Source organism: Artemia franciscana, chromosome 9, assembly GCF_032884065.1.
Source record: "Artemia franciscana chromosome 9, ASM3288406v1, whole genome shotgun sequence".
Taxonomy (NCBI): Eukaryota; Metazoa; Arthropoda; class Branchiopoda; order Anostraca; family Artemiidae; genus Artemia; species Artemia franciscana.
The window spans coordinates 10,405,426-10,421,219 of record NC_088871.1 but is presented as its reverse complement, the minus strand read 5'-3'; the positions used below and the strand labels follow the sequence as shown (position 1 = coordinate 10,421,219).

The following is a 15,794-nucleotide window of genomic DNA, read 5'->3' as shown; positions in this document are numbered from 1 at the left end:
ACTTATATAAGATTTGGTTCAAATAAAGATGAAAAGATTGCAGGTTCGCTGAAAAACAAGGACACGAATATGTCAGTCAAGGTGAAGGCCAAAGAATTTGTGGGCATTATTAAACGCGTTCCCGAGGAATTCGAAGCCTCGCTCATAAATTTAGTGAAGAATTGTCAGAAAGTCGAACGCTACGGGATAAGTAGAACTTTTAAGCTATATTTTCCTTCGGAAGCGGACTTACATTGTGCTTTAAAAAATCCCCCTAAGCTGGGGAACGAAAGGATCCCAATCGAATTATATCGTGGTCTTCAGCGTATATACTATCGATGCCGACAAGCTGGTGGTCACCTGGCAAAGAATTGTCAAAACTCTAAAGTTTGTACCGATCGTGGGGAGGAGGGGCATGATAGTCCGAAGGCTTCTCCCTGTCAAAAGAAAATGAGATGTTTCGTAAGCAAATCAGATAGGCATCATTGTTACTTAGTCTATTGCCCTGAAAATAGAAAATACAGTGAACGAAGACCATTAGCTCGTGATGGCCAGTGAAACTGAGATCTCGATTTGTTCGTGGAACTTAAATGTTAAAGTTTCAGAGAAGCTATCGCTGCTAGAAGAGATGTTAAGGAAATCCGATGTTTTGTGTCTACAAGAGCATTTTTTTATCCCAGGAGAAGCTTAGTCTTCTGAATATGTTGAATGGGTTATTATTCAGTTCCCCAGCTGCCCGACGACAAGTACGCGGCCGCCATTCTGGAGGTATAGCGAATATCTGCAAATGCCCAGCCACAATTTTAAAGAGTGCGGATTGCTTTATTAGTATTCAGATGAGCGATCTCGTCGTGATTAACGTTTATTTGCCTACAAATCACGGAGATCAGTCTTCCAAAAGAAGGTTTATTACTGCAGTTCGACTTCTCGCTAAGTGTGTCAAGCATTCCGCTCGGAAGAAGTCTCACTGTCTAATAATCGGGGACTTTAACTGTAATTTGGCGGATGAAAAGTGTTCTCGTGTGCAACTCATCAAAAGAATGTTACCGGAATCTTTTACCCTGCTGCGAAAAGACAAACCGTATTCGTACATTTCTACTAGTAATACTGTGACAAACTCGGATCACGTGCTATATTCCGGCAGCGCTAATTATGAAGTGAAAGTTAATTCGGAAGGCAGTGACCACTTGCCCATTTCCATAGCCGTTCCTATCCAGGGTCCCAATGATTCAACGTGATCATAAATGGCGAAGTCGGAAAATATGGAAAAAACAGATCCCTCGCTGTTTCAGCGAGTTAGTGACGAGATCCTTGATAAGATAAGAGTATCATTTCACCTCCTCCCGGTAAATTCAAGTTGTAGTGACCCAGAGATCTGTCTTCAATTAAATATCTATTGTGCAGAGATTATTCATGCTTTGAAATGTACAGAGTCCGTGGCAGTGGCTGTTAAGAGTTTTAGAGTAAAATCGAAAAAAACGGTTGATCTTCACCCTCTACTTCAAAAATCGTGCTCTAACTCGAAGTTTTGGCTGAGAATCTGGAACGAGTGTGGCAGGCCGAGATCTGGCGCTGTGAATTCGATTCGTATGTTTTGCAAGCGCAAATTCAACCGTGAACCAAGTCTGCACATCGCAAAGGTGAAAATAAATAGTGCTAACAAAATCGCTGAAAATCCCAATTTGGTATGGGAACTACGTCCTAGTCCTTCTGGTGTTCCGAGCTCTGGAGTTATTTCTGTATCTGAAGTGGGTTAGTCATTTTTCTGAGGAATTAAAGTGCCCTGATAGTAACGCTGAAGTTGAATTTGACAAAGAGATTGAAAGTATTTTACAGACAAAAACCCTGCCGAAAACGGGCAGGGTTGTTGTTTCATCTGGTATGATTAAAGATATAGTAAGAAAACTTAAGAAAAAATCATCATCTGAATACAACGGGCTTTGTGCGCGACATTTGGAATTGGGTAGTGCCTTGTAATTTGAGCATTTATCTTTATTATTTCAGATGATATTTTGTTCAGGGGTTGTGCCTGATAATGTTTGTATTTGGGTAATTGCACCAATTTTAAAAATAGTAAATCAATTTTTAGTTGTAATTCCTATCGTCCTATTACGGACATATATATGTATGTATACATACAGACTGTTTTTTTCAGCAGGAGCCCGAAAGGAATATTTTTGATAAAAATAACATTAATTCAACTGTTTTCCAACTCTAATTTCTTAAAGATTATTTTTGAAACTGAGTTCAACATATATACGCCATAACGAACCTTCGAAAAGAAACTATAGGTCGTTTATCCTGAAATGGAATATTTTCGAGCAGAACTTGTCTTTATCCAAATTCATTCTATGCCAAATTGGAGATAAATGTTAGTCAGTTTCGGAGGCATTATTTATGCTATAATTAAATTCAAAAATTTATTGTTTGTGGCTAAATTTCTGTGTTTACCCTTCGTAGACAAATAATATACACTCCTTTCAAATTAACATATATATTCTCTTAATTTTATATATTCTCTTAAACTCAAAAAGACAATTAGCTTTTGTTTTTTTCTGTCATAATTCCAGCATTTGATTTGAATTTATACTGAACATATTACTTTCAATGGTCCCATAGTCAAATTTAATCTGAATTTCAAGAAATTTTAGTCTGTTGTTGAAGTCCAGTCCATGTTGATTAATATAGCCTATTTACGTCAAAAATTAGATTTTTTCTAAAGAAAAGTACATAAATCTTGATAATTTCAATAATTGATTGGGATTTAAACAGCAAGTCACAATTTCAACGGACAAACTGGATTTTTTTCTACTTGTTTGAAGTCCAGCATAACATTTTGTTGGAAATCAAATTGTTTTTTTTTTTTAATTGTAAATGCCACATGGCTTCAATATTTTACTTTTTTCCCCACAGGCACTTCATATGGAAGGTGTGGTCGAATAAACTTCGGTGAGGGCTCATTTGATTGGAAATCGGAAGTTCTAGTGTCCCTCTAAGAGTAAAAAATGATCAGAGGGCAAATACGACCCCCCTTCCAACACCCTTTCTCCCCAAATGTATCCGTTAAAAATTTTGGGATAACGTTAAAGTTGCTTAAAAATCAGACAACAAAAACTCAACACAATTCCCTGAGCCCGGGAGCAAGTGTTGCAAGTTATGCCCTGGGGGCATATAAAGCTCTTATGGAAAAATTGTTCGTATGAACTTCAGACGGGTCTCGTTTGATTTGAAATCGGAAGTTTTAGTGCCCTTTTTAAGAGTAGAAAGTGACTAGAAGGCACTAGACCCTCCCACAGCTTTTTTCCCCAAATGCATCCGATCGAAATTTTGAGATAGCTAATTTGTTGAAAATAGTTTAAGACAAAAAAAACCTTTGGAGTCGACACAACCCCCTAGAGCCCGGGGCCAAATGTTGTAAGTTATACCCCAGAGGTATATAAGATTTTAAAGGAAGGTGTGGTCATATAAACTTCAGAGGGGCTCATTTGATTGGATATAGAAAGTTCTAGTTGTCCCTTTAAGAGTCAAAGGTGATCAAAGGGCATCTAGGTCCCCACGCCCTCTTTCCCCCAAACAAATCCGATCAAAAGTTTGAGATAGCGATTTTGTTCTAAATAGTCCGAAGATAACAAAACCTTCGGGGTCAGCAGCCCCTACCCCACCCAGAGCCAAGGGGCAAGGGTTGTAAGTTATACCCTAGGGGCATATAAGGCTTTGTGGAAGGGGTGGTCGTTTAAAAATCAAAGGGGGATCAAATTATTAGAAATTGAAAGCTCGAGTTTCCTTTTTAAGTGTCAAAAGTAATCGTAAGGCAAATAGCCCCCGCCACGTCCTATTTTCCCCAAATGTATCCGATCGGTTTTTTAAAAAAGGCCATTTTGTTCAAACCAGACCAAAGACTATATAACCAACGCTCCTGGGTTGACACAAGCCCCACCCCCAAACACGGGGGATATAAGGTTATTATGGAAGGGGTGGCCGCATAAACTTCGGAGGGGGCTCAATCGATTAGAAACCAAAATTACTAGGTCCCTTTTCAAGATTCAAAGGGGATCGGAGGGTAAATAGGCCCCCCCACGCCCTCTTTTCCCCAAATGAATCCTATCGAATTTTTGAGACAGCCATTTTGCTCGAAATAGACCAGAGAGTATATAACAAAACTCAGGGGTTGACACAATCTCCAAAGTCCGGGGGCAAGTGTTGTAAGTTTATGGAAGGGGTTGTTATATAAACTTTGGAGGGACTCAGTTGATCAGAAATTGAAAGTTCTAGCACTACTTATGAGAGTCAAAAGTAATCGAAGGGCAACTAAGTAATCGAAGTAATCGAAGGGCACCCCCTCCCCCCCAACGCCCCATTTTCCTCAAATGCATTCAATTGAATTTTGAGACAGCCCCTTCGTTCAAAGTAGACCAGAGAGCATATAACAAAACTCAGGGGTTAACAAAATCCTCAGCGCCAGGGTGCAAGTGTTGTAAGTTATGCCACGGGGACATATAAGGTTTATATGGAAGGTGGGGTTGTACAAACTTTGGAGGCGGCTTATTTGATTATATGAAATATGGGGGCTCATATGAAAGTTCTAGCTCCCCATTCTAAGAGCCGAAAGCGCTCAGAAGGCAGCAGGCCACTTCTCGGCCTCTCTTTCTCAAATACATTCGATCGAAAATTTGAGATAACCATTGTCTTCAATAGTCAAAAGATTATATAACAATACCTTCGAGGTTGATACAGCCCCCAGAGCCTGGGTGTAAGGGTTAAAAGTTATGCACCAATGATATGTTTTTTATGGAAAATATGCCCGTATAAACTTTGGAGAAGGCTCATTTGATTGAAAATTGTAAGTTCTATTTCCCTTTTAAAGAGTCAAAGGTGACCGGAGGGCAAATAGCTTCTCCTACGCCCAATTCTCCCCAAATCCATTCGATATAACTTTTGAGATAGCCATGTTGTTCAAAATAGCCCAAAGATCATAAAACAATGTCTCAAGGATTGACACAATCCCGCAAAGCTCGGGGGTATGGGTTACAAGCTATAAACCACGGGCATATAAGGTTTTTATGGAAGGGGTAATGGTATATATCTTGAAGGAGGCTCATTTGATTGGAAATTGAAAGTTCTAGCTACATTTCTAAAAGTCAAGAGCAATCGGACGGCCACTAGCCCCCCCCCCCCCTCGTACACGCCCATTTCTCCTAAGTGCATCTGATCAAAATTTTGAGCTAGCCATTCTGTTAAAAATAGTCCAAATGCCAAATAGCCATGGTTTCAGGTTTGAGTCCCACCCTCCAACCCCAGAGAAAGGGTTATAAATTATGCTAGTTACCCATTGCTAACATATAAAGTTTTACGGAAAGTTTAGTCGTATAAAATTTGGAGGAGGCTCATTCAATTGGAAATTGAAATTACTTTAGCCCTTTTTAAGAGTCAAAAGTGATTAGAGGGTGACACCCTCCCATGCCCACTTTTCTCCCCAAATTCACCTGACCAAAATTTTGAAATAATCATTAATTGAAACTCTAACGTTACCAGTACCACAACTGGTGGTGCAGCTAGAGTATAGTAACACAATCAAGCGGCAAAATGTTACTAAAATTTCTTTTTGCACTGATATTACGACCAGTGTGGGTTTGGAAAGTGTGCTTCCCGTGGTATATAAGTGCCACACTAATTGGCCTAAAGCTCCACCCTAAGGGCCACAGGCATCAACCTCAATAAGCGTCTGAAAATTCATCTTTCCCCTAGGAAAGATAACTCATATCACAGTGCTCTCCCTGTAATCAATTCTACCTGTAAACTCTAGTCTCTACCTAGGCTATTCAAGAAGTCAAAAGTATAAAATAAAACAAAGCTTACTATTGACATCAAACTCATAACAACAATTGTACACAGAGAAGTGTAAGAACACACTATGAACTCTCAATACGGACTAATTCCAAAATCATTATCTTCATAACAAGCAACTTGAGTTGCGGTGGACCCCAGATTTTCACGGAGTAATCCAATAAATTGGCGTTTAAATCAACTGCTTTTTTGCATAACATTATCTATCTTTCAATGACCAGAAAGATCAGACCAGCCAGAAAGAAATAGAATTCAACCAATATTTCACTTCTTGTAAAATTACTGCCTTGACAACGACAATTTAACTTTTGCTTTCAAATTATATTATAAGCAAATCTAGTCAAAAAAAACAAAAAAAAAAAACCGGTCATATATCTATAAAGAAAAAGGGGCACAGCCCCAACAGCCATTTTGTGCAAACTAGTCAAAAATTTGAGGAACATAACTTACAGTTTGAAAATCTACCATAGTCCCCGGGGCAAGGGTAGTAACTTATGCAATTTCTCTATTGTTAACATATAAGGTATTTGTAGAAGGGGTGGTAGCAATAAGTTTGGAGGGGGCTCATTCGATTGGAAATTGAAACTTAAAGTTCTTTTTTTTAAGAGTCAAAACTGACCAAAGAACAACCTGCCTCCCTTACCCCACTCTTTTCCCCCAAAAGCATCAAGTTAAAAATTTGAGGTACCCCTTTTGTTCAAAATAGTCGAAAGGCAAAATAACTATGCTTCCAGGGTTGAAATCCCCCCCAGGGGAAACGACTGTGAGTTATTCAAGTTGCTTAATGTTTGATACTTGGATTTCCTAATTTACAGGGCAACTTTGGTTTAAAGGACAAGGGCTGTACAGTACCGGCTTCCCATACTCTTTTTTAGCAACGGAAGGGCTGTGTCTAAATGTTCTATATTCTTTGATATAATGTTCATTTGATATAATGTTCATTATAATGAGTGTCTATAATGTTCTATAGTTCTTTGGTGTTTTTTTCTGTGATAAAGTATTTTGAAGCACTGTTATTCTTGTTTTCTTTTCAGTATATAGACTCTTGTGAAGTGAATGTTGGAGCAATGAAAATTCCAGTGCTGCTCATCTTATTTGCTTTGATGTATTATCTAGATGGCAGAAAGGATGAAGAATCATAAGGTAAATACAAATTTTGGAAACTCGACTCCTCCCCTCCCCAGAATGTTTCTTTGACTTGTAAATTTGTTTTCAAAAACCCTAAGCCTGTATCCCCCCCACCAAAAAAAAAATTGAGGACTTTTAAGGGCAGTACCTTATTTTTGTCAATTAGTACTTTGAACCAATTAGATTTCACAATAATTTTTTTCCTAACAGTTCAAACATCTAGGGTATATTGACTCCCCCCAAAAAACTACACCTTCTTAATCTGTTTGGTGAGGGGAACATAGGAATATATACAAAATATGGCAGAGGTGCGAAATAATAATAAAATGTGAATTACCTCTTCTCCATTATGCTTTGCAGGGCAATTAGACAATGATAGAGTGCCAGATATAAAATCATTTTGTACATCAACCACCAGCAGTACAGAACAAGGGCGAACAATCTGAAAAATTAATTAAGATATGCTGTAGGTTCTGGGTAGGTAGGTTACAAGAGACGCTGGGTAGGGCGCTAAAGTTTTAATCGGCAAAAGAGCTTCTTCTACTGACAGATCACTATAGAATAGTTCCAACAACGCAAATTGAATAACAAATGAATTATTCTTCATTGTCGAAATGTAGGCGGTAAATGGCTGAAATCCAAAACCGTATCAAGGATTTTTTTTTGGGGGGGGGATCATGTATTTTTCGGGCGGAGAGGCTACAAAAACTTGAATACAAAAACAGACTATAAATAAAAAGAATTGGCAACAAAAAAGAATTTTGTTACTTTTTTACGAGGCGGACTAAAATTTCCAAGGTGATTAAAGCCAGCCCCCCCCCTCTGAATATGGCATCGCCAAAACCCTTATTAATCTAGTTTTCACACACAACGTAAAAAAATCGGATGAGTTTCCAACAATAGTTTAACATTTTATTAGGCAGAATTTCTTCACACAAGCTTATTATTTGGGCAAATTAGGCTAAATTATTTACTTCTGAGCGATACCACACAACATTTCTGGAATCCTTAAAGTATCAAGAAAAGTAACAAGAGCTAAGAGCTCATATGGCACTTGTGACGAGGCAAGAAGAGCTAAGAGCCAAGAGATCATATGGTATGAGCTCTAACAAAATTCTCTGAATCAATAGATGGATTTAAAAGGAAAATAGAGGCTTAATGCCGGTCAGGATTTAAAATAAGAGCTCTGAGTCACGATGTCCTTCTAAATATCAAAATTCATTAAGATCCGATCACCCACTCGTAAGTTATCAATACATAATTTTTTATAATTTGTCCTCTCCCTTTAGCCCTCCAGATGGTCGAATCTGGGAAAACGACTTTATGAAGTCAATTTGTGCAGCTCCCTGACACGCCTACCAATTTTCATCGTCCTAGAAAGTCCAGAAGCACCAAACTCGCCAAATCACTGAACCCCTCCCCCCAACTCCCCCAAAGAGAGAAAATCCAGTACGGTTCCGTCAATCACGTATCAAGGACACTTGCTTATTCTATCCACCAAGCTTCATCCCAATTCCTCCACTCCAAGTGTTTTCCAAGGTTTCCCCCTCCAACTCCCCCCAATGTCAAAAGATCTAGTCGGAATTTGAAATAAGAGCTCTGAGACATGAATTCCTTCTAAATATCAAATTTCATTTAGATCCGATCACCTATTCGTAAGATAAAAATACCCCAATTTTCACGTTTTCCATGAATTCCGGTTTCCCCCTCCAACTCCCCCCGATGTCACAGATTCTGGTCGGAATTTAAAATTAGAGCTTTAAAGTACAAGATCCTTCTAAATATGTGGTTTCATTAAGCTCTGGTCACCCTTTCGTAAGTTACAAATACTTCAATTTTCAAAATTACCCCCCCCCCCAACTCCACCAAAGAGAGCAGATCTGGTCTGGTTATGTCAGTCACGTATCTTAAACAGGTTTTTATTCTTCCCATCCATTTTCTTCCTGATCTCCCCGCTTTAAGTATTTTCTAAGATTTCCGGTCCCCCCAACTGCCCTCCCCCCAATTACGCTGGATCCGATTGAGATTTAAAATAAGAGATCTAAGTTACGAGGTACTTCTAAATATGAAGTTTCATGAAGATCCGATCACTCCTTCGTAAGTTAAAAATACGTCATTTTTCTATTCTTTCAGAATTAACCCCCCCCCCCCCCCTCAATAGAGCGGATCCGTTCCAATTATTAAATCACGTATCTAAGACTTTGTCCCACCAAGTTTCATCCCGATCCCTCCAATCTAAGCGTTTTCCATGATTTTAGGTTCCCCCACCTCAAACTCCCCCAACAGATCCGGTCGAAATTTAAAGTAAGAGCTTTGACACACGATATCCTTCTAAATATCAAATTTCATTGAGATTCGATCACCCGTTCATAAGTAAAAATACCTCATTTTTTCTAATTTTTCAGAATTAACCCCCCCCCCCGCAACCACCCCAAAGAGAGCAGATCCGTTCCGGTTATGTCAATCATGTATCTAGGACTTGTGCTTGTTTTTCCCAACAAATTTCATCCAGATCCCTCCACTCTAAGTGTTTTCCAAGTTTTAGGTTTTTCACTCCCAACTCCCCCTTCCAATGTCACCAGATCCGGTTGGGATTTACATAAGAGCTCTGAGACACAATATCCTTCTAACTATCAAATTTCATCGAGATCCGATCACCCGTTCGTAAGTTAAAAATATCTCGTTTTTTCTAATTTTTCAGAATTAACCCCTCCCCCAACTACCCTAAAGAGAGCGGATCCGTTCCGGTTACGTCAATCATGTATCTAGGACTTGTGCTTATTTTTCCCACCAAGTTTCATCCCGATCCCTCCACTCTAAGTGTTTTCCAAGTTTTAGGTTTTCCTCTCCCAACTCCCCCCCAATATCACCAGATCTGGTTGGGATTTAAAATAAAAGCTCCAAGACACGATATTCTTCTAAATATTAAATTTCACTGAGATCCAATTACCCGTTCGTAAGTTAAAAATATTTCATTTTTTCTAATATTTCATAATTACCCCCCCCCCCCCCAATAGAGCGGATCCGTTCCAAGTATGTAAATCACGTATCTAAGACTTCTGCTTATTTGTCCCACCAAGTTTCATCCCGATCCCTCCAATCTAAGCGTTTTCCATGATTTTAGGTTCCCCCACCCCAAACTCCCCCCAATGTCACCAGATCCGGTCGGGATTTAAAATAAGAGCTTTGAGACACGATATCCTTCTAAATATCAAATTTCATTGAGATCCGATCACCCGTTCGTAAGTTAAAAATCCCTCATTTTTTCTTATTTCTCAGAATTAACCACACCCCCCCCCCAACCACCCCAAAGAGAGCAGATCCGTTCCGGTTATGTCAATCATGTATCTAGGACTTGTGCTTATTTTTCCCACCAAGTTTCATTCCGATCCCTCCACTCTAAATGTTTTCCAAGTTTAGGTTTTCCCCTCCCAGCTCCCCCCACCCCCCAACGTCACCAGATCCAGTTGGGATTTAACATAAGAGCTCTGAGACATAATATCCTTCTCACTATCAAATTTCATTGAGATCCGATCACCCGTTCGTAAGTTAAAAATACCTCGTTTTTTCTAATTTTTCAGAATTACCCCCCCCCCACCAACTACCCCAAAGAGAGCGGATCCGTTCCGGTTATATCAATCATGTATCTAGGACTTGTGCTTATTTTTCCCAACAAATTTCATCCAGATCCCTCCACTGCTTATTTTTCCCAGATTTTAGGTTCCCCCACCCCAAACTCCCCCCAATGTCACCAGATCCGGTTGGGATTTAAAATGAGAGCTTTGAGACATGATATCCTTCTAAATATCAAATTTCATTGAGATTCGATCACCCGTTCGTAAGTTAAAAATACCACATTTTTTCTAATTTTTTAGAATTACCCCCCCCCCCCAACCACCCCGAAGAGAGCAGATCCGTTCCGGTTATGTCAATCATGTATCTAGGACTTGTGCTTATTTTTCCCACCAAGTTTCATCCCGATCCCTCCACTCTAAATGTTTTCCAAGTTTTAGGTTTTCTCCTCCCAACTCCCCTCCCCCAATGTCACCAGATCCGGTTGGGATTTAACATAAGAGCTCTGACACACAATAGCCTTCTAACTATCAAATTTCATTGTGATCCGATCACTCGTTCGTAAGTTAAAAATACCTCGTTTTTTCTAATTTTTTCGAATTAACAACCCTCCCCCCCCCACCCAACAACCCCAAAGACAGCGGATCCGTTCTAAATATTAAATATTAAATAATATATAACCCCAAAGCGACACGATATCCTTCTAAATATTAAATTTCATTGAGATCCAATTACCCGTTCGTAAGTTGAAAATGCCTCATTTTTTCTAATTTTTCAGAATTAACCCCCCCCCCCCCCAACTACCCCAAAGAGAGCGGATCCGTTTCGGTTATGTCAATCATGTATCTAGAACTTTTGCTTATTTTTTCCTCCAAGTTTCATCCCGATCCCTCCACTCTAAGTGTTTTCCAAGATTTTAGGTTTCCCCCTCCCATATCCCCCCCCCCCAGTGTCACCAGATCCGATCGGGATTTAAAATAACAGCTCTGAGACACGATATCCTTCCAAACATCAAATTTCATTAAGATCTGATAAACCGTTCGTAAGTTAAAAATACTTCTATTTTTCTATTTTCCGAATTAACGGGCCCCCCACTCCCCCCCAGATGGTCAAATCGGAAAAAAAAACTATTTCTAATTTAATCTGGTCCGGTTCCTGATAAGCCTGCCAAATTTCATCATCCTAGCTTACCTGGAAGTGCCTAAAGTAGCAAAACCGGGACCGACAGACCGACAGGCCGACAGAATTTGCGATTGCTATATGTCACTTGGTTAATACCAAGTGCCATAAAAATGAAAACTGAGTGTCCGAACTGGCTTAAGTGGAGCTGAATATGGAGTTAAAACTACTTCCATAAGCAGTTATGCAGTTTTGGCAGTAGCGGGCACCAAACTTAATGAAAATTTGACACAAACTTAGGTAAATAAACTTAGGTAAAAGACAAATGGTATAACAGCTTAAGAAGGTGTGGTTATCGTTTGAAGGTGTAAGTGTCTTTGGTAATCAACATATTGTTAATATTAAATTCTTAAACGACTCGTATGATTTACAAGTTTTATAATTAATCATGAAAATATAACTTTATTATTTTCAGCTCCCTACCTTTTTGATCCAGTGTTGCCAACACAGACGAAATTCATCCAGGTCGATGTTGTTATCCTAGAAAAAAAAACTAATTGTAGAGAAAATGAGTTCCATAAATGAAAGGAAAAAAGATAGGACACTGAAACAAAATAGCAAATAGATGAGTCTGAATCCAAGAAAAGGGAAAAACAGGCAAGTTCTGTGGTAATTAAATGGAATTTTATGACAAATTGTGAAAATCTTTAGACATTTGGGGCAGGGTGTGTCAAAGGACTCTCTTTACATGACACAAATAAAAACAAAACTTTTCGCATGCTGTCCCATGGTCTGCGTTACGTAGGTACCGATTACATGCTTCGATGACTTCAGCTGGGAGTTGAATCGGCTTCGATGACTGCGGCTTCCCATATTTTCCCCCAGATCTTCAGAACATTTTTGGATGGCAGATATATTGCTTGTGTCTATTTAAGAAAAGAGATCTGACCAATTTTAAAGATGACCAAAAGATTAAAGAGATATTAAGATCAGTTCAATAGCTAGGAAATAGGATAGCAATCCAGCGTCAGGGCTCCAATTTCGGGTGAGGGAGATCCCACCCGTTACATATTCAGCCAATTGGAAAAATTTATTCCGCACGAATATTGTAATATACTTTGCGTATATAAAGGTATCAGTTTCTAAAAGATATGTGTGGATGGCAGAGATGTTGCTTGAACCTGTAAGAAAAAAGGTTATGGCCCGTATCAAAAACGGCCAAAAAGTAATCCGGGCTGCAGCAGTAGCTAGCAACCTAGTAAGACACGATCATGTCCAATACTCAGAAATATAATAACCCATAACTCCGAAACTACAGTCAGATCAAAACAAGAAGTACACTGTTAGAACCGCATTGTCCGAAACCCCTACACAGGAAACTTACTATCCCTTGGCTTGAACCACAAGGGAAATATATTGGCTCGAAAATCATGAAAAGTGGCTGAAACCAAGATATTTTGATATGCGGCATCTTATGCGGCAACATAGCGATGTTCTAAAAAAAACTCAGAGAACTTAACCCAAGCAAGTCCACAGGCCGAGAAAATCTACATCCAAAACTGCTCAAAGAACTTGCAACGGTAATAACAGAGCCACTAGTCTTACAGAAAGTCTCTTGAACTCGGTGAGCTTCCCACTATTTGGAAAAAAACTATTGTCGTCCCAATATACAAAGGTGGGAAACGAGAAGACCCATCAAACTACAGACCGATAAGCCTCACTTGTATTACGTGTAAAGTACTTGAGTCTCTCATTGCAGACCACACCCTAGAACACTTAAAACGAGAAAAAATACCGAAAAGCAGTTTGGTTTTCTTAAGGAACGATCTGCAGAGATCCAACTGCTTTGTGCCACAGATGATTGGAAGAAAAACATCGAAAAGGGGTTCCAGATTGATCTCATATATTTGGATCTCAAGAAAGCCTTTGACAAAGTTCCCCATAAGCGTCTCGTCAAGAAGCTCAGGAAATACGGTCTCTCCTCATCCGGGTCCTCATTCAGTCTTCTTCAGTGTATTACGGACTTCTTAACTGGCAGAAAGCAAGTTGTGTGCGTAGAAGGTTGTCTCAGCAATACCGAAGAAGAAGTTCTTAGCGGAGTACCCCAGGGGTCAATTCTCGGCCCCATTCTGTTTAATCTCTACATCAACGACCTAGTTGAGGGCATCAAATCTGACATCCTTCTCTACGCGGACGACACAAAGCTCTATCGCGTCATCTCGTCATGTGAAGACATTCACCACCTGCAGGCGGATCTCCAACGAATCGATGACTGGATGAAGAAGTGGATCATGGAAATCAATACCCAGAAATGTCATATCCTCACTCTGGGTCCACAAAACTTTTCGTCCTCATACTTTCTTGGTTCCGCTGCACTCACTCTTAGTAGAGAAGAAAGAGACCTAGGCATCTTAGTGGATTCTGAACTGAACTTCAGTAGCCACTATGAAGCTGTCGTCAAGAAGGCTTCCAAAGTTGCTGGTATTATCAGAAGAAACTTCTCGTGCGAGGACGACAAAATGCTTGCTACGCTCTATAAGTCCCTTGTCCGCCCGATTCTTGAGTATGGACATTGTTCTACAAGACCATACTACAACAAGGACATAGATGCTCTCGAAAATTTTCAGAGGAGGATAACTAAATTCTCTCCCAGGTTACGCTTCCTTCCCTACGAAGAGCGGCTTAGAAAGCTTGAAATCCCAACCCTCGCCTATAGATTCCACCGTGGTGATCTTATTGAAATATACAAGCTCTGCAATGGAGCCTATGATAACGTACCAGCCCAGAGAATCTTGCAGTTCAATAAAAATCATCTCCGAGGACATCAGTACAAAGTGAGTATGAAACGTTTTTACAAGGACATGGGCCGATGTACTTTCGGCAACCGAGTTGTTCAGCATTGGAACAACTTACCAGAAAGAGTAATCTGCTCCACAAACCTACGGACATTCAAGAAGGAAGTTGATGAATATTATTCAAGTGACATTTTCTCCTTATGCAAATTTAGAAGAAATGCAAATTAAGATTTTTGTTTGGTAGAGGCTTAACGGCCTGCCATCAAATTTGCAAATATATTTATTTATTTATTTATATTTTCTTTCTCAGATAGCTTGGCACTGGAACATCGTAGAGAGTTGTTTAATGGCTCATTTTAAAGGAAATTGATGTGGTTAAAAACCTTTAGTAATTACACTTTTTTTAAAACAAAATCAATTTTTTACGAAAAACTGTATTTTTCTATAACACCGCAGTAGCTTATGCTATTAACATCAGAAATTTATCACATCTGCGTACTTTTGTAATTAAAAACAATATCTACAATAAAACCAATATTTTTCCTAAGAACTTGTACCATTATAAAAAACATGTATACATAGTCATGGAAAACGCAGTAATTTTTGGGGGGTTAAAAAAAGAAATCTGATTTGTCAACTGAAACTAGAATTTACTGAAAATTTTATATAAAATAATTCGATTTAACTGCAAACTGCAAAAAATATGGTGTCTGAGCAATAATTTTAATTTTTTTTAACTCTTTTTTTTAACTTTTTTGTTAGGTACTACCTAATCTACGCGTGGGTATTTTTATTCTATAAGAGAGTGTTAGAATAAATAGCTTAGACAGTAACATGGTTTCTTCTGAGCAAGCTAAACGCAAGAAAATCGAGCAAAGTATCATAGCCGAGCAATCTAAATACCTTATATAAACAAGAGCTAAGAGCTGATATGGCACTTGTGACGAGGTCGGAAAAGCCAAGAGCTCATATGCTATGAGCTCTAGCAAAATTCCAAGAATCAATAGATTGCTTTAAAAGGAAAATCAGAGGCTTAATGCCGGTTTCAAATAAGAGCTCTGAGTCACGAGGTCCTTCTAAACATAAAAATTCATTAAGATCCGATCACCCACTCGCAAGTTAAAAATACCTCAATTTTTCTAATTTTTCCTCTCCCTTTAGCCCCCCAGATGTTCAAATCGGGGAAAACGGGGAAAACGACTAGCACGTCCAGAAGCACCAAACTCGCCAAAGCACTGAACCCCACCACCTAACTCCCCCAAAGAGAGCAGATCCAGTCCGGTTACGTCAACCAAGATTTCAGGTTTCCCCCTCCAACTCCCCCCAATGTCAACAGATCTGGTCTGGATTTGAAAT

The 15,794-nt window shown here is 39.2% G+C and overlaps 1 protein-coding gene across 1 annotated transcript in view; it reads right to left on the bottom strand.

The window, feature by feature from the left end:
* Nucleotides 1-15,794, bottom strand: part of LOC136030985 (nicotinamidase-like) — a 94,333-nt gene that overhangs the window by 43,475 nt on the left and 35,064 nt on the right. Inside the window, exons 3-4 of the mRNA XM_065710141.1 lie at nucleotides 12,127-12,183; nucleotides 7,289-7,393 (exon numbers count right to left, since the gene is read on the bottom strand). Of these exons, the coding sequence (XP_065566213.1) occupies nucleotides 7,289-7,393; nucleotides 12,127-12,183 (162 nt within the window). The remainder of the gene's footprint in view (nucleotides 1-7,288; nucleotides 7,394-12,126; nucleotides 12,184-15,794) is intronic.